Genomic DNA, 17,699 nt, shown 5'->3' with positions numbered 1-17,699 from the left:
TAACAATGTATGTATTATAATTTTTAGATGATTAGAGCTTATTTCGTTTGCTTTAGCCAAATCTTTGTATTATTATTTATTGTTACACACATTTAAGGAAAATAATTTTGAATTGGGTTAAATTTCAGGTGTTAATTCCATTGAGCGCTAGATAAAATTATAATTATGAAAACAATTTAGAATTTGCATTATTCTTCTACACATGCGTTGCTGTATGTATGTGTATATGTACTAATAATCATCACCACGCGATACAATCTCTTTACATGATGGGCGCAACATAATTGTATGCTCATACTGGGCTGTGTAGCAACCTCTAATGTCGCACAGTGGTGGATAGGCCTCCACAACACCTTTATCGCAAAGATCCTTCAGCGCCATTTGATATTTGGTGGCACCGGCGCGATCCAACCAACGTTTACAGAACGCCAATGTGCCGAAATGTTTATTGATTGTGCCCAGTAACTGTTTGGATGATTGCAAACGCAATGGCACGAATGGGGCATCGAAATTCTTCATGTAATGCGAACAATCCATATCGTCATGCACCAGACCGCGACCGGTTGAACCGAAAGTCTCGATAGCGTAGAACTCATTCTCTTCCATGCGTGTGGATTCGCCACCCTTGACAATTGGCACAGTCTTGCCCGAGTGTATACCTGTATACAACATAAAAATTTAAGCAATGATACGCGCGCACAAATATGTAAAGCACTGATTGCGACTTACGATATGGACTGATGGAATGGCCGTTCAGATTTCTGATAGATTTGATTGGATATGTTTTGCCATCCAACTCCAATTCATATGATTCCATAACTTCCTGTATAGCAGCGCCTACATCGCATAGACGTACATCAATACCGGCTTCTTTGATACCTGTATTAGTGGCTTCCTTCACAGCTTGCAAAAGTTTGTCGTACTTATTGTTAAATGTCAGCGTGAAGGCGCAATCTATAATGCGTCCCTTGATGTGTGTGCCGAAATCAATTTTGCAAACATCATCATATTGCAAGACAGTCGTATCGCCAGCGTTAGGCGTGTAATGTGCTGCGCAATGATTCAATGAGCAACCGGTGGGAAATGCCAAACCGGCTTCCAGTCCATTTTCACCAATCAAACGACGTGCTGTATTCTCCAATTCTTCGCAAATCTGAATCATAGTCATGCCGGGCTTAATGTAACGTTGCATGTACTGCCTGGTTTGTCTGTGTGCCTCGGCAGCCTGACGCAATTCCTGATAGATATCGTTATGCATGCGATCCAAAGCACGTTTTTCCTCCGATGTAAAACGATCTTTGGCAGTACGATCATCGGGCAGATCTTTAGGTGTGGGATGTTGTAAAATCTCACCCTCTGGAAATTGTCCATCAGGGAAGAGTTCTGCAATTGGTATGCTCGGTGGATCGGTTTGCACTTTCTTATTACCGCCTTTGTTTTTGTTTTTATTCTTCTTCTTAGGCGCGGACTTTTTATCGCCCTCATTTGTGGCATTTTCAGCTTCCTCTTTGGACTCACCGTTAGCCACCGCATTTACTGTTTCACTATTTTCACCATCCGTTGTTTTTTTCGCCGCTGCCTCTGCTAGTAAAGAGTAAGAGTGCGGTAATTGCATTAGGATTAGGTGATCTAATTTAGAAAAAAAAAAAAAATTTTTTAATGCTGTATCGTAGCTTACCTTGTCGCAGTTTCTTATTATTTGGTTTAGGCTTCTTTTGTTTTTTTACCTCCTCTCCAGTTGCGGCAGGAGCTGACGCCTCGGTTGCCGCATTTTCTGCGCCTTCCTCCGCATTGACTGTGGTTTCCACTTTTGTTACTTCCACTGACATTTTGTTGTACAACCACAATGAATATCCAATTTGGTTATTAAATGAATTTTGCGCAAAGTAATGCTGTGAAATTTTCCGTCCTAGATGAGTGTTGCAGAAAAAGGGAAGACAAAAACACGAGGTAGTTGTCAAAGCGACAAAAAGGCACGGTGCGAAAATAGCAAAAAAATAACAATGCATTTGACAACCGACAGTGCTGTGGCAACTGAACAAAACTTTAAATTATAATTTTTTGATCGAAATGTGCTCATAACGATACTAAGTCAGTTTTTATTTTATACGAAAATATTTCAGTAAACCGAAAACTTTTTAAATCATATTTTGAATTTTATCAACACTTTTATCGTAGTTATTTTCTTTGAAACTGATTGTAAAACTTAAGAAAACTAAAAAAATTTCATGCAACCCTGCATTACTAGATAAAGCTAACTATTGACATTTGTGAAACAGCTGTTTTCTTGGCTGAAGGAAAAAAAGTAAGTTTGTATACTGTTTATATGTAAGCAACTTGTTTTATTTATTGAAAATAAATTAACTCTAATGGATGAAATACTGCTTCCAACAACAACTGTCTCAACTACGACAACAACAAATTCAAGTTCGCAAAAGCAAACCGAACACGATGAAGTCGATTTAAAGTTATTTGACAAAGCAAAGATTAGCAGCGATATGGAAAATCGCACGCGCGATGTCGATGGTGATGGCAATGTTAATAGCGATCACTCCGGTGATGAAGGTGCTAACAAGGTACGTTTTCAAGATGAGCTTGGAATGGATATAAAGGAGCCAAAATTGGAAGGTGCAGAATTAAACGATGATACGCTATCCAAAAAGCAGAAAACCAAGAAAGAGTTGGAAGAAGAGGAGCGCGAAAAAATGCAGTAAGTAAATACCTGGAAGTACATTGTGAAAAATGTAGATTAATTATTTTTATAACTGCTATGTAGAGTGCTTGTTTCCAACTTCACCGAAGAGCAGCTCGATCGCTATGAAATGTATCGGCGTTCAGCATTTCCCAAAGCGGCAGTGAAGCGCCTCATGCAAACCATAACTGGCTGCTCGGTATCGCAAAATGTCGTAATCGCTATGTCAGGTATAGCGAAGGTATTTGTTGGTGAAATTGTGGAGGAGGGTAAGTCGGCTGTAAATTTACTTTATTTCAAATATTTACTTTCATGTATTTTCATTTACATGTGCAGCTTTAGATGTTATGGAGTCGGGAGGTGAGACCGGCGCTTTGCAGCCCAAATATTTACGTGAAGCGGTGCGCCGCTTACGACAACGTGGCCGTATGCCTATAGGGAAATTTCAAAAACCATACTTTCGCTTAAATTAAAGGCTGTCTTCCACACAAATACTATAAACATTAAAGCTAATTTAGCGGTTTTTAATAATAATTTTAAGTCTAGACATGAAGATGTAATGTTTGTTTAAATGTAAATTATAAATATAAGAGAAGCAAAATGTATTAAAGCAAAGTCAGTTGAAGAATTTTGACGTGTATGCATCTGTAAAGTAAGCATATTTATTTTTTTTTGACAGGCGCTCGGTATAATACACTCGGTCAACGATTTACTACTTATGCAACGAGAATATCAGCTGACGTGATTTGTAAACAAGGTTAACTATTTTTTTTTGCACACTAATATTGCACTTTACTAAATGTTTTTATTATTGCATATTAGAAAATTTATTTCAATATTCGTATATTTTTTAACTCTTTACAAATTTAAGCAGTACATTTTTACAAATATAAAATTAACTTTATATTTTTACGCATACCTTTATTGGCTAAAACTAAAAAGAATACATTTTAAAATGCAAATTTGCTTAAGTTAAGCGTATCACTAACAAATTCTATGACACTTTAAAAGCAACTTAAATCTACAACTAAGCATACAAATTAAATCTAAATAATGAACTCACTTCCGCACTCAAGGAAATGCGGTCGACGTAGACGCCAATGTATGCGTATCATCTATAAATTGCGTGATGACTTGTGGGAGTAATAATTGTGGCGTTACGGTTTGTGTATAGTTTAGGGGCACAGTTGCCAAAGGCGCAGACGGTTCCGAGGGATAATTAATTTCTTGCGCCATCGGACGATCACGATCAATTACTTCTTTTGCTATAAGCGTATTGGTTTCCTTATAATCTACGCCAGCCTCTGGCTTAGCGCCTAAAAGTAGATTGCCTTTTTGCACGCCCATATACTGCGTGGCCTTTGCATTGAGTGGCAGTTGGCCACAAGTATCCGAGTGCACTTTACGATGTGCCTGTAGGTTGGAAACACAAGTGAAACGTTTGCCACAGCCATTGCAAAGGAAGCGTTTGATGCCCGTATGCACGGTCATGTGTGTGAGCAGTGATTCGCGGTAGGGATAGGCTTTAGGGCATAGCTAAGGGGTAGTAATTAAATTTAATTATTTACACGAAAAATATATGTAAAAAATTTCCGGCACTTACATGACACTGAAAAGGTTTAAAGTCCGTATGCCGCGTTTTTATATGCGTCTTGTACTGCGCTTTCACTTTGAAGGTCTTGCCACATTTGTCGCACTGATAGGGCGTATCATCCTTGTGCAAAAGCAGATGTGTTTTCAATATGCCCGCTGTAGTTAGATGCTTTCCACACACATTGCACTGGTAAAGCGGTTTACGGCCACAATCGGAGCGTACGTGATCGGTCAACGAGGTGCGCCCAGAGAATTTCTTACCACATTTGTCACAAACAAAATTTCTATTCGCCACAGATTTGCTGTCTCGCTCCTGTTCATGTTTTCTCATGTGATTTTTCAACGAATCATGGCCGGTCATGAATTTTTCACAAATATTACAAAATATGAGATCACGATGCTCCTTGCGCGCATGCGCAGTTGCCTCGTCCTTGGTTGCGAAATACACGGAGCAATAGCAGGGACACTTGATGATCAAACTGCCGTCGGGACCTGCGCAAAAATAAAAAAAAAAATTTATTTAGTAAATTAATTCAAAGAGGCCTTGCGAATTTTTTAATAAAAATTGTTTGGATTAAACAATAGATTTTATAATTCAATTCCAATTTCGGAATTGGTACTGAAATGTTCAATTTATAACTCTATTTTTGGGATTAAAAATTAAATTTTTAGTATTCAACAAAAATAATAAAATCGCTATTCAGGTTCAAAAATAAAATTTTAAATAAATTTTAAAAATTATTTCGAGTAAAAGTTTTACGGCTTATAAAAAAAATTAATTGAAATGTTAATATAATTTTTTTAAATGCATTAATTGCAACCCTGCATTCAAAGTTTATTTATATTTGGCTCACCATGCATTTTGATGTGATTGGTTAAACGTTTCTCCATCAGATATATTTTCGCGCAAATATGGCACTTGAAGACCTCACTATCATTAATGGTCGTTTCTTCGGTCTTAAAAGTCTCCTTGATCTCCTCTTCTGGCCTTTGATGATCGTCACGTAAATGCTTCTCAAAAGGTTTGCGTATATGGTATACTTTTATGCAATATGGGCACTGCCAAGGCTTCTCGCCGCGCTTCGATAGTTTCAAACGCGCTTTCAGTTCCTTTTGTGAAAGCTTAGCCATACGTCCCGGCTTACCGCCCTTACCTGTTTTCTGTTTATCTTCCGCCTCCTCATCATCAGCGGCAGCACTTTCTACATTTTCATCGGATTTAATAGGTACATTTACGTCCTCCGTCAGTGGACGTGACTTGCGTCCACGTTTCGTAACCTTTGCATTCTCTTCAATTTTCGGCTGTGCAACTTTTTTGATGCTTTTACGTGATTTTGTGGGTACTTCCAATTCACTTACTGACCTGTCAGCGGCATTTGTAAGTTCATTGTCTGTATCTGCACCTTGTTGGTGTCGTCTGGGGCGGGGGTATGGCACAGCATTGCGTGAAACTTTCACACTCGACTCATCCTTTAATGCGGGGTATCGTTGGCGTACATCTCGCAGCATTATTTTACAAGGAGCAAGTGGCGTAGTTAAATGCTATACAAAATATATACAAATGATTATAAGAATTGCAATATTATAATTATATGGCAAGCTCACATCACTATCAACGTCCAAAATGTCGGTCTCCTCCACATAGTCGGCACTATCCTCCGCTTTGATTAATATCAATTCAGTCTCATGTAAGCCCGCTTGCTCTCTCTTTTTAACGCTTTGCGTCGTCTTATCTTTTAACAGCGAATCTAACAATTTATCTTTATTAATGAAAATATTAGCATCTTCTGATTTGACTTCGTACTCGGAGCCAACAAATTCACGCGAGTCGATAAATTCAAGTTCGTCATCATCATATGCATTATCTATATAATTTTCAACTCTTGCGGTGTTTTCTTCTTTTTTAATATCTTTCAATTTTGCAAGCGTTAATTGTACATTTTCTTTATGCTCATCTTCACTAGCACTATCTTCGGCTGGATCAAAATCGGCATAATCGTCTTCCGAGTCTGTTTCGAATTTACCGACCTCGGTAACAGTTTTTTCTTCCGTACCATTTTGTAAGCTAGGCGGTGAAGTAGTGTTTGTTGCTTCCTGCGTTTCTATTGTGGTGGCAGAGTCAAGTGCGTTAATTTCCACTTTTTCAACACATTCATTAAGCCATCTCTCCTGCTCATATTCATCGTCCTCTTCCGTATCTGTAGCAGATATTTTGCGCTTTCCTTTGCCTGGTCTGCCATTAACGCGATTTTTGGCGTTCGAATTTGTGTTACGCACTTGTTCTTTATGATCTGGCTTTATTATGCGATTGGAATTGTTTACTTTTATTTCAGAGGTAGGATTGAGTGTTGGTGGAACTAAAAAGTATTTTTGTAGTTAAGTAGTAAAATAATACTGTACAAACTGCATGTTAAGACTTACTTCTGTGCCGATGCGTGCGCGTGCGCTGTTTGGGTGGATCAAATTCTGGTAGACCACAGGTGTCGGGTCGCGTACGTCGATGTTTTATCAAATTTGAATGACAAGAGAAACGTGTAAGGCAGCATTTACACTCCACTAAACGCACACCGGTGTGTATCGATGAATGCGTAACAATACTTTCTCGGTGTGCAAAACACTTACCACAAACCTAAATTAAACCAAAATTATATTCAGAATGCTCAAAATATGTACAAATTATTGTTTACTAACATCACACTTGTGCGGTTTCTCGCCCGTGTGCGAGCGTTCATGTTCCACCAGACGTCCTTTTTGCAGAAAATTCTTGCCACAATAGCTACAACAGTACTTCCGCTCGCCAGTATGCAGCACCATGTGTTGTTTAAGATTATATTTTGTCACGAAAGTCATTGAGCACTGTTCACATTTGTGTGGTTTAATTTTGCCACATTCCGTTTCTATATGTCGCTTGTATGGATAAATTGTTTTATATTCTGCGCCACATTTGTCACATTTTAGCATTTCCCTATCGATGCCATTATGTACGACGCGTATATGCTCACGATAGTCATCTTCGTTTATAAATGTGACTTCTGTACAGAGTCGGCAAACGATTGTTGTATGCACTTTGTCCCGATGTTTCTTCAATTCTTCCTCAGAACAGAAGCGTTCGTCACAATAACGACAGAGGAAGCCACCAGGTGGCTCATGTTTCTTTACATGCTTCACATAACCGCTTAGCGATACTAAAGCTTTATCACATACTGGACAATGCAGTTTGGGTACACCGTCGGTGGTCAATTGCACTAACATTGATTTTGTTGCTGTTGCAGTTGATGGTGGAGCTGGTGTTGCTGCAGTTGTACTGGCAGCTGCCATGTTGGATGCTGATTTGCGACGCTGTTGCTGAAAGCACAATGGCAAACAGTATACAACTTAGCGCTTACAGTTGAAAGGTTGAGAGCTTCAAGTATAAAAGGTCACATATAAATTAAAGTATAATTTTCATACATAACATGGTTTAGCCACATTTAATGCACTTACTCCTATTTATAACACTAACTAAACCAAAGTTTTTTAAATAATTTCACCTATTACTAAGAACTTTGCTTAATTAAAGTCTGAGTTGCTTTCTAAGCTCAATACGCAAATTCCACAATATAATTTGTATTTAGTTATTTCGTTGTGTTTTCCATGTCTACGCGTTCTTTTTAGTTACAAGCGTGCACATATGATAGAAAAAAATGTAAACAACTATCGCACTGCAAAAAATTATATATGAATTTTTCATAAGCTCATGTTTCACCAAATGCACTACACTTTTAAAATTTTGTATTGGTGAAAAATCTATGCTTATCAAATTTTCTACACTTAAAAAATCTACCCGTCCGTCCACTGGCTGTGCTAAATCAAAGATGGCAGACTACATAAAGCAAACGTCAATTTCGTTGTGTGTATTCATTTCATTTGTTTTTCCAATTGGGAGAGCACTGAGCGAAATGCGGAATTGCCAGCAGCAAGTTATGCAACGAACGTTTTTCTTTTTTTTTATTAATGATGTAGGTACATGGTGAAAATTTACAAAAGAATTTCTGAGAATTGATATGGATAAACCTTATTAAGGAAAACAAACCATTTTTTATGTTATTGTTTAACCTGAACCACATTTTAAACAGATTTTTGCTTATTATATAATATAACAATTTTTTTTATTACTGGCCTTAAAAGCTTGTACTTTTACTATAATATTATTTAATAATTATTGAGTAAAACGTAAAAAATCTGTAGTTTAGTTCTAGTTGCTCTATAATTATTTTTCATAAATCTGAAAGTCGATTTCGCTCAGTAAACTTACTAAAGCTTCGAATTTTTGATGAAATTGCTTATTTTTCGGAAACAGAATTCAATTTCAACTTAATAACCTTCGAATTATAGAAAAATCATTATTTTATTTTACGAAATTAAGTATACTATCTTATTTATTTGCATAAATAAAAACACACACAATTTATTAAAAATTTATTTGTATATATTTTTTTATTAGTTACTTGTAAAAAGCGTTTCATTTAGTCAGCGTAAATACATAAAAATAATTTATTCGTTATACCTATATCAAGTACATACAATTCGCACATGCATACGTATTTTGGAATACATATTCAATAAACACTAAATAATATTGTCTAACTTCTTAAGCGAAAAGTTCACAAACCTTTGAGTATTTGCGTATATAGAACGCCATTCTTTTAATTCTTTCACTTAGTTTTCGTTTTTTATCTTTTTGGTCTCACAGCTTATAAAAGGTACATATAGATGTCATATATTAATAAAATATTTAAATATTTTTTCTTCGTTTTTTGTTTTTAATTTGTTTAGCTTGATTATTCTACCTATATACCTTAAATATTGCAATAATACTAGAATCATACAAAAAACAAAATATTTACAAACATCACTTATGATAAAACCTACACAACGAACACACTTTATTTGTGACAATTCAACATTTTCCTTAAAGGAAAATCAATTTCACAAATTTTGCAGCTCATGTCTGGCGATTTTATCAATTATTCTATCATTTATCACTTCTTTCACGTTTATTGACCACAAGAAGTCATAGTGGTTCCAATCGTCATAGGGTATGCGATAGAGTTCCACGCAAGGCAGCAGTGTTGCCAGATATTCCACATCCTCAACGGCTGACATGTAATCATTGTTGCTGTAATACATATTTACACAACTGGATATCTCGTGGACATTGTATGATGGTGGTGTCTCTTGTTGATAGTACTTTTTGTTCAATTCGATGCCGTGATCGTATTGACGGAAATCGCCGGATGTGTACAGCTGCAAGTAGTGAATAATTTGTGTTGTGGAGGCACCGGCGGGATGAGTTTCACAAACGTGTGGCAGCAGCGTCTACAAATAAAAATGAATAATTAAAAATATATTAAAAAAATATTTCATTTTTTCAGTGTTTATTGTAGAAAAAGAAACTGATTTTTTTCTAAAATATTTCTAATGAAATTCTATTAAAACTTTCCGTGTAATATAAAATGAACATTAGAAAAGAAGAATTACAATTTTTTTTCAGTGTAATAACAAATTCCATTTTTTTTTCTAAAATTTCTAAGAAAATTCTTTTTAATTTTTTCGTATAATGGAAAATAAAATATGAAAAAATAAGAAACAACTTTAGAATAATATTCTTATAAAAATGTTTCGTTCCTTTCTTATTTCAATAAAAATTAAAAAATCTAATAATGAATAATATATACTTAATTAAGTTTTCAAAAATATATATGAGAAAATTCTTACAGTGTAGAATATGACATAAAAACAAGAAATGTATTTAAGTAAAGTTTCCCTAAGATATAACACTAGAGAGTTTAATTTTTTTCAGTGTAAGTAAGCTTTTAAGACATAAAACTTTTTCCAGTGTATGCTTACATTTACAAAGGAAAGAAAAAAGTTAAAAATAACTTTGTCTGAGGGAATTTCTAAACTTTTTCAGTGTAAAGAAAACTCAAATACGAAAAAATAAAAAAATTTATTTAAAAAAATGCTTTTTAATATACATACATATATGTCAGTGAAATTTAAAACATACATATGTGTCAGTGAAATTTAAAACATTTCCAGTCTATGTGTTACTAAAATACGTTTTTACAAAATATGTGAGAGGAAAGCATATAATATTTTTCAATGTAAAGTAAAATAAGAAACGAAAAAAGAAACATGAATTAAGTTTTCTTTTTTTTCAGTGTAATAATATGAAAAAAAATTGAAAATAGGTTATTCTGAAGAGGAAATTGCAATACGAAACAAATAAATTTAGGTTTTTTGCAATATTTTACATGAAATATTTTTTTGCGCAATATGAATAAGGTTTGAAAAGAAAGAAAAAAATATTAAAATTAAATTTTTGTTCCGAAATATGTGAGAGCAAATTTTTTAATTTTTTCAGTGTATTGTAAATAGGACTCAGATATCTCTTTAATTCATGTCATAACTTGCATAAATTTCCTCTACTCACATGATTCAAATGCCGCGTACCCCAACCACCGAGAAAGTCTAAAATTCCTGAACACAGAAACCGAAATCTTGACTCCGCCGAGCACACATATTCGCATAACAGTTTCTGCATGCTTGTAATCGGCAACAACTCCATACCGCCAAGCACCCAACTCAAAAACGACGGATAACCCAAAAAGAGTCCACCCAATTTCGAGAGCATAAACGAGTGATTACGCATAAAGGCAATGGGCGCCAATAGATGCACCGTCTTCACTTTCTCATTGTACCACGGCAGCGTGGACATAAGCACGAAGAATGTTGTGGTGCCTTGTGAATGCGCGACAAAATGCAACGCTGTATCGTTTGTCTCGACCAACACGTAATCCAGCATTGAGGCTAAATCGTAGACGCCAATCTCGTGCCAACTGAAATTCCAGAAATCTGATGAATCGGGATGTTTGTGTTTGTGCTGGCGCGAATATGTATTGCCACGCGCATTGCCCAGCCACACATCATAACCGGAATCGGCGAACATGTATGCCAGCGAAGTGTCTGGACCGTTGAGTATCCAATCGTCGGAGGCGCAGAGTATGCCGTGCTGCAGAAAGACGACCGGTTTGGAAGTGCGTGCAATGGCCGTTGAGTTGGCGGTGCCGCGCAATTTTGGTGAATCGGGTATTCGATAAACGGTAAGTATGTAATCATCGGGTGTGTGTACTGTGTGCTCCTCGACTGGATAATTGTGGTTGGATATCATTTTAGCCTGGAAGAGAGGGAAGAGCGAAATAAATAGTGGATTAAAAATTGCAGTTGAGTACAGTTAGATTAGACTAGATTCGTACATACATATATAATATTAATGTACATACATATATGAATGTAAGTCTAAATTTGGTTCGACATGAAAGTTGAATGAAAGTGATATATTAAATTAAATTGAATGAAAAAAATGTGGAAAGTGAAAGAGAGAGAGGGTGATGTCATAAAATTTTCAATAACTGGCTTATTCTTTTATTGAGAACTGCACTGATTTTTTATTTTTTATTTTTATCAAAATAGCAAAAATTTTGAATTATGAGGATATTATGTTCTGCAGATTATTTAACTATATTTGTGTTGCTAATTTTATTAAATATAATTTTTAATAGTTGCGTAAATATTTTTATTTTTTTAACTCAAGTGTAAGAAATAGAGGTTAATGGGGTCACTCTAAGGCGTCACTAACCAAAGGTTAAGTGCTCTTGGTAAGGTTATTGAAACCTTAGGATTCATGGAAACGAAAAATTCTGGAGACAATTGAAGTTGCCATACAAATTTGGCGAGTTTATAAAGTTAAAATTTTTTGCATTAAAAAATAGTTTTATGAAAATTTTAAATTTGTTAATAAAATTATCGATTTTTTTATTTAAAATTTCTCTACAAATTTTTTTCCAAACTAGTTTATAAAGATTTACGTTTTTTTTTATCCCAAAACAGTTTTATAATTTTTTAAAAACTTTTTGAAAAATTTATTCGTATTTTTTGAAGAAAAAATTCATCAATTTTTGTTTATTATACTTTTAAAAGAGTTTGGAATTCTTTGTGATAAATATACTTTTTTTGAAAGCCAGTAACACTTTTTATTTATTTTTATGTGCATATGTTCACCTTCAATAACAATTTATAATTATATTTTATTAAAATAAGCATTTTACTTATTAATAATGTATTTTAATTTACATAAGTACATAAATGTGTAATATACCAGGTTAAACATGCTTGTTAAAAGGTACGAAGGCTAATAACCTCCTTAAATATTTCAAAAAATTTAATAAAATCATTGACGCTTTACATTTTAATTGAATATGTACGAGCGGTATTAAATTTACATTAAACTAAAAGCACAAGTCAGCAGCAGTCAGTCATTTCAACACAATAAAATATGAATGACGTATGTATGTACATACATATGTTTGTATGTATGTATGAAAAAAATTAAATGTATATTATTTAAATTTATTAAAGTGCTTAAAAAGAATGCGCAAGAAAAGTAACAATTATAGTTCCCAAGTTCAAAAAAATATTATGCAACAAGGCATATAAAATATGTGCCCATACATACTATGTAAATATGAAATAATCATACATACATATATGTATATGTATACTCATGTAAATGCTTGCTCATCTTCGCCAAAAAGTCGCGCACACCATAAAGTATTCGTACAATAACAATTTCAAACGCAAACGAAAACAAACAATAAATAAAATAAACACATACATGAAAAGCCACACATGGTGCATCACTTATGCAGAATGTCGTGTGCGCGGCAATGGGTGCGCAGGGGGCTCGGCCAAAAGTCCAAGCAGCACGCCGCGAGTCGAGCAATTTAAAATTATGGCAAAGGTGCCAAAATGTTTGTGACAATTTATAGTAAAGGGGTGGAGCAGAAAGAAAAAAAAAAAAAAAACGAGAGGAACTATACAAATGATGTATAGTAGGTAAATATCTGTATATGTACATATGTGTATATATTCTTATATAGACGTCTATTTGTGTGGCTACATCTAAATTTGTTTACATTTAAGTGTGTGTGTATGTATGTATGTATGTACATGCATATGTATATGAAAATACACCTTTGTCAAACTGGCACCTCAGGCTCAGTTGAGCTTTGCTCTCACATTCTATGTGACGTAGCATGTTCATACATGCACACAAATAACATTATTCGCGTGTTTTTTATGTAAATATTCACGCGTCGTGCACTCTTGACTATAATTTTATTTTTTCTTTTGGTTTTTAAGTCATTTCCTACTATTCGTTGGTGATTTTGTTTTATTTAACGCGCTGTTATATTTTTTTATTGGGTTTCTTATCAAATTTCAAGAGCACCGCAGTGCACAGCTGTGATTAATTTATCTTAAATGATTTAATAATAAATTATTAAACGTTATAATAATCTATACACATACGTAGATATTATATTTTATCAATAACTTAAATAATAGTTCATAAGTATATCAAACAAATATTTTTTTAATATAAAAATCGAGTTGAATGAATTTTAATAAAGTATTAAAAATGTCTTGGTGCGCCTTTTTGCAATAAAAAATCTTGTATTTGTGGAATAAAGTTTACTAGAAGTCATACGAACTACTAACCTAATTACAACAACAAATATAGTATGTACACATATACATACGTATGTATGTATCTAAGTAATTGATTAATTCAAAAGAGCCCCAGTAATTTATTAAACTTTTGTCTATAATATATGTATGTACATATGTACATATATGTATATAATCGACTGTAAATTGATAATTTATAATATTTAAAAAGAGAATTTTATAATTTATATATATGTATGTACATATGTAAAAGAGAATGTTTTCTACACCTTAAATATTTAATATAACTTGCGCACAAGTGTGTATATCTATATAGTATGTTTACTAAATATATATGTCGGTATATAACTGTACTAACTATGTATGTACATACATGTACATATGTATGTATATTCATTCAATTAATTTTCATTTTTAGCCAATAAAAATTCATTTTATTGCAACACTTTTTCGCTAATCAAACAATTTCTTGGCTAATTTTGTCTAAACACCTGCAGACCATTTGTATTCGACAATGACTTAAACGCTAAAAATCAATTTGTTTATGTCTACAGTGTTGCGTGAGAAAATAGTAGCGATTTTTTAGGACAGAAATAATTTGAAATATTTACATATATGTATATGTATAACTTGCGTTTTTGAGGTCAAACCATAAATATAATTAAATAATTTATTAATTTTAAAATTTATATGGCAACGCGATAATAAAAATAAATTGAGAAAGCTAAAATAATAATTCTTAAAGTTAAAATATTAAAGAATTTAATACAAAAGATAAATTTAAAATTTTTGCTGTTGCCACCTGATTTGAAATAAAAGTGAAATTACTAAAGGTATATACATACATACATACATACATACATGCTAATTACGAAAATTTAAATAAAAATAAAAATTAAATTAGTGAAAATACTTAAAATATGAACATCTAAATCATACATGCATATGAAAATTAGTGTTGCCACCTAACTTGAAATTGAAAAAATTATTTAAAAATTGACGGTAATTAAAAAATATACATATAACATATTTTTCGACGTATTAAATTTCAATTCAAAATATTTTTCTGTGCAGCTTGTAAGAGAGTTGCCATTATTATTATATTATTAAAATATACAAATGGTACTATTTTATTCTCATGCCGCACTATATTATCATATTCATGGTGTTGCAATCTGGCTTGAAATATACAAATAAAATAATTAGTTGAAATTTAATAAAAAAATAAAAGTTTAAATACAAAAGTTTTGAATTTGGGAAAAAATGTTTAGTTTTTACATAATTTGTGTAAGACTGATTGATATTTTAATATAAAGTTCGAAATTGTTTACAAAAATATCATATGTATGTTATTTCAATAACAATATATCATATAACATATTTTTAAGCTTTGAATGCAAAGTCGGCGATTTATTCAAAAACTTTGCGCAAGACTGTAACTTTTCTTATAAATATGCACATTGGAGCATGGGCGCGAAAGTAAATATATGTATGTATCTAAATTTGTGTTTAAGCTTAAAAAAATTAGTTAGAAAACGCGTTCACAGACACACATACATACATAGCTATTTATATGTGCACGCATACACATTTACATATACTACATATTGACATATGCACGCATTTATGTAAGCACATAGCAATGTTAATGACCATCGTGACATTGGCAAATTAACACAAATAACACACATACATATATACATATTTATATATGTAAGTCATAAAAGCTGGTAAAAGCATACATATGTGCATACATACATATGTACGTATATACATAAATACGTATTTATAATTTCCTTTTGACGCACTTCAAACTTTTTTGTCGATAATTTCATATTTAGATAAAGTAGCGTGCGACTTTTTCGCAAAGGAGCAAAGTCTAAGAGACATACATACATATAAAAAGTGTAAAAAAAAAGCAAATATGTATAAATAAAAAAGTAATTTATGAAGCATTCATAGAAAGGTGAAGCTTTGAGGTGAATATTCTGCTGTGGATTAGATTATTAGAATATTTGTATGTACGCACATATAGAAGTGTTTATATTATGTACATATGTATACATTTTTATATGCTAATATATATTCATGTAATTATGCATTTTTTGTTTGGATTTATTATTATTATTTTAAGCAAGTTTGTACATACATATTTACATTTGTTATATACAATTTTTATATGTATATCCATATACTATACATACATTATAGCACCATTGTATATATGTATAAACTACAGGAGAAATCGTCCAAATTATCGCACCCACCATACTTTCTTTCGTATTACATGACCATGAAGTGTTTTTTTTTGTCGAAATTATTTATTTGTTTTATGTATGTGTATTTTTTATTTTTGTATATGCCTTGTAACTTGTTAGAAAAGAGCGAGATATACATACATACACATATGAATATTTTCTAACATACTACAGAATTAAGCATACACGAATATGCTTGATACATACCAAGTATACATACATATGTATGCAACAGCATACACACAAAACCTTATATCAAGCAATTGATATTCTTAGCTTGTCTTTCAATTGCTATCACTTATCACTTACGCTTTATACATATGTAAGGAAATGTTTGTTTATTATTCTTTTTGCTACTTTATTCTGACTTCTATAATTTTCTTCATAACTTTCATATAAAGCAATATAGCATTTCCCTATTTTCCATATTTGTTTACAAAATTTATTATTATTTTTTTTTATTTACTTGGAATTTTCACTGCGAATTGCGTATAATAATAAACTTATGTGCAAAATTCACGCTTATAAAATTTATTTCTCTCATGCGAGAATAAAAACAAATGAAGCGAAGCATTTTTTGGTGTGTCTGTTCAATCTCAAAATGAGTTGTTGCCGCAAAGTGCTACTAAATATAAAATATTATTAGCGAATTGTCGTCAGCAATCGGCTCGTACACAGGAAATTAATTTTCAATGCTTATAAAGACTTTAGCGAAATATAAATATTTTTGTAGGTGCATACATACATATGTATGTCAGAATTTTCCTGAAATAGAAACAAACTGCTATATTTAGTTGTAGCAGTTTTTCTAAAGAGCACAATTTTCGAATATGCAAAATATGGACATTGACAATAATAATTTGTTCTAAACAAAAAGGAAATAATTTTTTCTTTGAAATACGGTTTAGAAAAGGTAATTTTATAATTATTTTATAATTGATTCTAAGAAAAAAAAATCCCCATTTACTATTGTTTTGAATTTGAGATTTAAAAAACTAATTAAAATAAAAATGTTTCGATATTAGTTTCTAAAACACATTTTTATATTTTTTCGAAGTAAAATAATTGGTATTTTATTTTGTAGCTTTTTTGACCTTTTCTAAAAATAAATAATATAATGAGATAGTAAAGAAATTAGTAAAATAATTAAATTATTTCATAAACCTAAATTCTGTTCATAAATAATTTCGACATCTTTGGAGTTTTATCGATTTCCGTTTTAACTAAAAAATACCGGGTAAACAAAAAAATTGTTTTATAATTAACATGTTTAGCGTACTTCATTCAAATAAAACTTTAAACTTTTAATTTTAGGTTATAATTTAAAAATTATGTTTTAATTCCAACTTCGAGAATAAAAATTAAAATCTAATTTTTAACACCAACGTCGGTATTAAAAAATTGAAATTAATTTAATTAAAAAATCAATATTAGTTTGTTTAATTAATTAAAATTAATTTAATTAAAAAATCATTAAAAATTAGCAAATTTATTATGAACTAGATGTGTATAAGAGACAGCAGTATATGTATACTATACTAGGTCGTATGTGTTTACATATATGTATATGTATAACTTGCGTTTTT

The 17,699-nt window shown here is 32.2% G+C and overlaps 4 protein-coding genes across 9 annotated transcripts in view; 1 reads left to right on the top strand and 3 right to left on the bottom strand.

Annotated features, from left to right (window-relative positions):
• Positions 1–51: 51 nt before the first annotated feature.
• On the bottom strand, positions 52–1,991 carry LOC108974651 (methionine aminopeptidase 2). 2 transcript variants are annotated; one of them, XM_018942640.1, is made up of 3 exons: positions 1,679–1,991; positions 730–1,581; positions 52–659 (listed from the first exon to the last, which is right to left on the bottom strand). In XM_018942640.1, exons 1-3 carry the CDS (start codon positions 1,827–1,829, stop codon positions 232–234), a joined length of 1,431 nt encoding a protein of 476 aa, XP_018798185.1. In that variant the 5' UTR covers positions 1,830–1,991; the 3' UTR covers positions 52–231. The 2 variants fall into 2 exon arrangements, with proteins under 2 accessions (XP_018798185.1, XP_018798176.1); XM_018942631.1 differs by having other exon boundaries at positions 730–1,584; positions 1,679–1,990.
• Positions 1,992–2,287: 296 nt separating this feature from the next.
• LOC108974667 (transcription initiation factor TFIID subunit 11) lies at positions 2,288–3,348 on the top strand. Its single transcript, XM_018942651.1, has 3 exons — positions 2,288–2,710; positions 2,777–2,961; positions 3,029–3,348. Exons 1-3 carry the CDS (start codon positions 2,370–2,372, stop codon positions 3,163–3,165), a joined length of 663 nt encoding a protein of 220 aa, XP_018798196.1. The 5' UTR covers positions 2,288–2,369; the 3' UTR covers positions 3,166–3,348.
• Positions 3,349–3,570: 222 nt separating this feature from the next.
• LOC108974631 lies at positions 3,571–8,133 on the bottom strand. 5 transcript variants are annotated; one of them, XM_018942618.1, is made up of 7 exons: positions 8,109–8,133; positions 6,977–7,630; positions 6,707–6,914; positions 5,891–6,642; positions 5,140–5,827; positions 4,296–4,777; positions 3,571–4,228 (listed from the first exon to the last, which is right to left on the bottom strand). In XM_018942618.1, exons 2-7 carry the CDS (start codon positions 7,601–7,603, stop codon positions 3,764–3,766), a joined length of 3,222 nt encoding a protein of 1,073 aa, XP_018798163.1. In that variant the 5' UTR covers positions 7,604–7,630; positions 8,109–8,133; the 3' UTR covers positions 3,571–3,763. The 5 variants fall into 5 exon arrangements, with proteins under 5 accessions (XP_018798163.1, XP_018798156.1, XP_018798129.1 ...); XM_018942611.1 differs by having other exon boundaries at positions 6,977–7,688; positions 8,109–8,122; XM_018942584.1 differs by lacking the exon at positions 8,109–8,133 and adding an exon at positions 7,769–8,102 and having other exon boundaries at positions 6,977–7,688.
• Positions 8,134–8,992: 859 nt separating this feature from the next.
• LOC108974504 (lipase 3) overlaps positions 8,993–17,699 on the bottom strand; it is a 13,764-nt gene continuing 5,057 nt past the window's right edge. The window contains exons 2-3 of the mRNA XM_018942388.1: positions 10,761–11,504; positions 8,993–9,643 (exon numbers count right to left, since the gene is read on the bottom strand). Of these exons, the coding sequence (XP_018797933.1) occupies positions 9,254–9,643; positions 10,761–11,504 (1,134 nt within the window). The 3' untranslated portion in view covers positions 8,993–9,253. The remainder of the gene's footprint in view (positions 9,644–10,760; positions 11,505–17,699) is intronic.

Source organism: Bactrocera latifrons, unplaced genomic scaffold (genome assembly GCF_001853355.1).
Source record: "Bactrocera latifrons isolate USDA-ARS-PBARC rearing strain unplaced genomic scaffold, ASM185335v1 scaffold_112, whole genome shotgun sequence".
NCBI classification, from domain to species: Eukaryota; Metazoa; Arthropoda; class Insecta; order Diptera; family Tephritidae; genus Bactrocera; species Bactrocera latifrons.
The sequence above is the reverse complement of the archived record's forward strand: the minus strand, read 5'-3'. Positions and strand labels throughout refer to the sequence as shown.

Bases quoted from the DNA above. Each gene is read 5' to 3' on its own strand.
- LOC108974651 (XM_018942631.1), bottom strand. From the start codon at position 1,829: ATGTCAGTGGAAGTAACAAAAGTGGAAACCACAGTCAATGCGGAGGAA. The intron at 1,585-1,678 runs GTAAGCTACGAT...ACTCTTTACTAG, and splicing joins TAATAAGAAACTGCGACAAG to CAGAGGCAGCGGCGAAAAAA. The intron at 660-729 runs GTAAGTCGCAAT...TGTTGTATACAG, and splicing joins CCATTCCATCAGTCCATATC to GTATACACTCGGGCAAGACT.
- LOC108974667 (XM_018942651.1), top strand. From the start codon at position 2,370: ATGGATGAAATACTGCTTCCAACAACAACTGTCTCAACTACGACAACA. The intron at 2,711-2,776 runs GTAAGTAAATAC...ACTGCTATGTAG, and splicing joins GAGGAGCGCGAAAAAATGCA to AGTGCTTGTTTCCAACTTCA. The intron at 2,962-3,028 runs GTAAGTCGGCTG...TTACATGTGCAG, and splicing joins TGGTGAAATTGTGGAGGAGG to CTTTAGATGTTATGGAGTCG.
- LOC108974631 (XM_018942618.1), bottom strand. From the start codon at position 7,603: ATGGCAGCTGCCAGTACAACTGCAGCAACACCAGCTCCACCATCAACT. The intron at 6,643-6,706 runs GTAAGTCTTAAC...AATACTTTTTAG, and splicing joins GCGCACGCATCGGCACAGAA to TTCCACCAACACTCAATCCT. The intron at 4,229-4,295 runs GTAAGTGCCGGA...ACTACCCCTTAG, and splicing joins TTAAACCTTTTCAGTGTCAT to CTATGCCCTAAAGCCTATCC.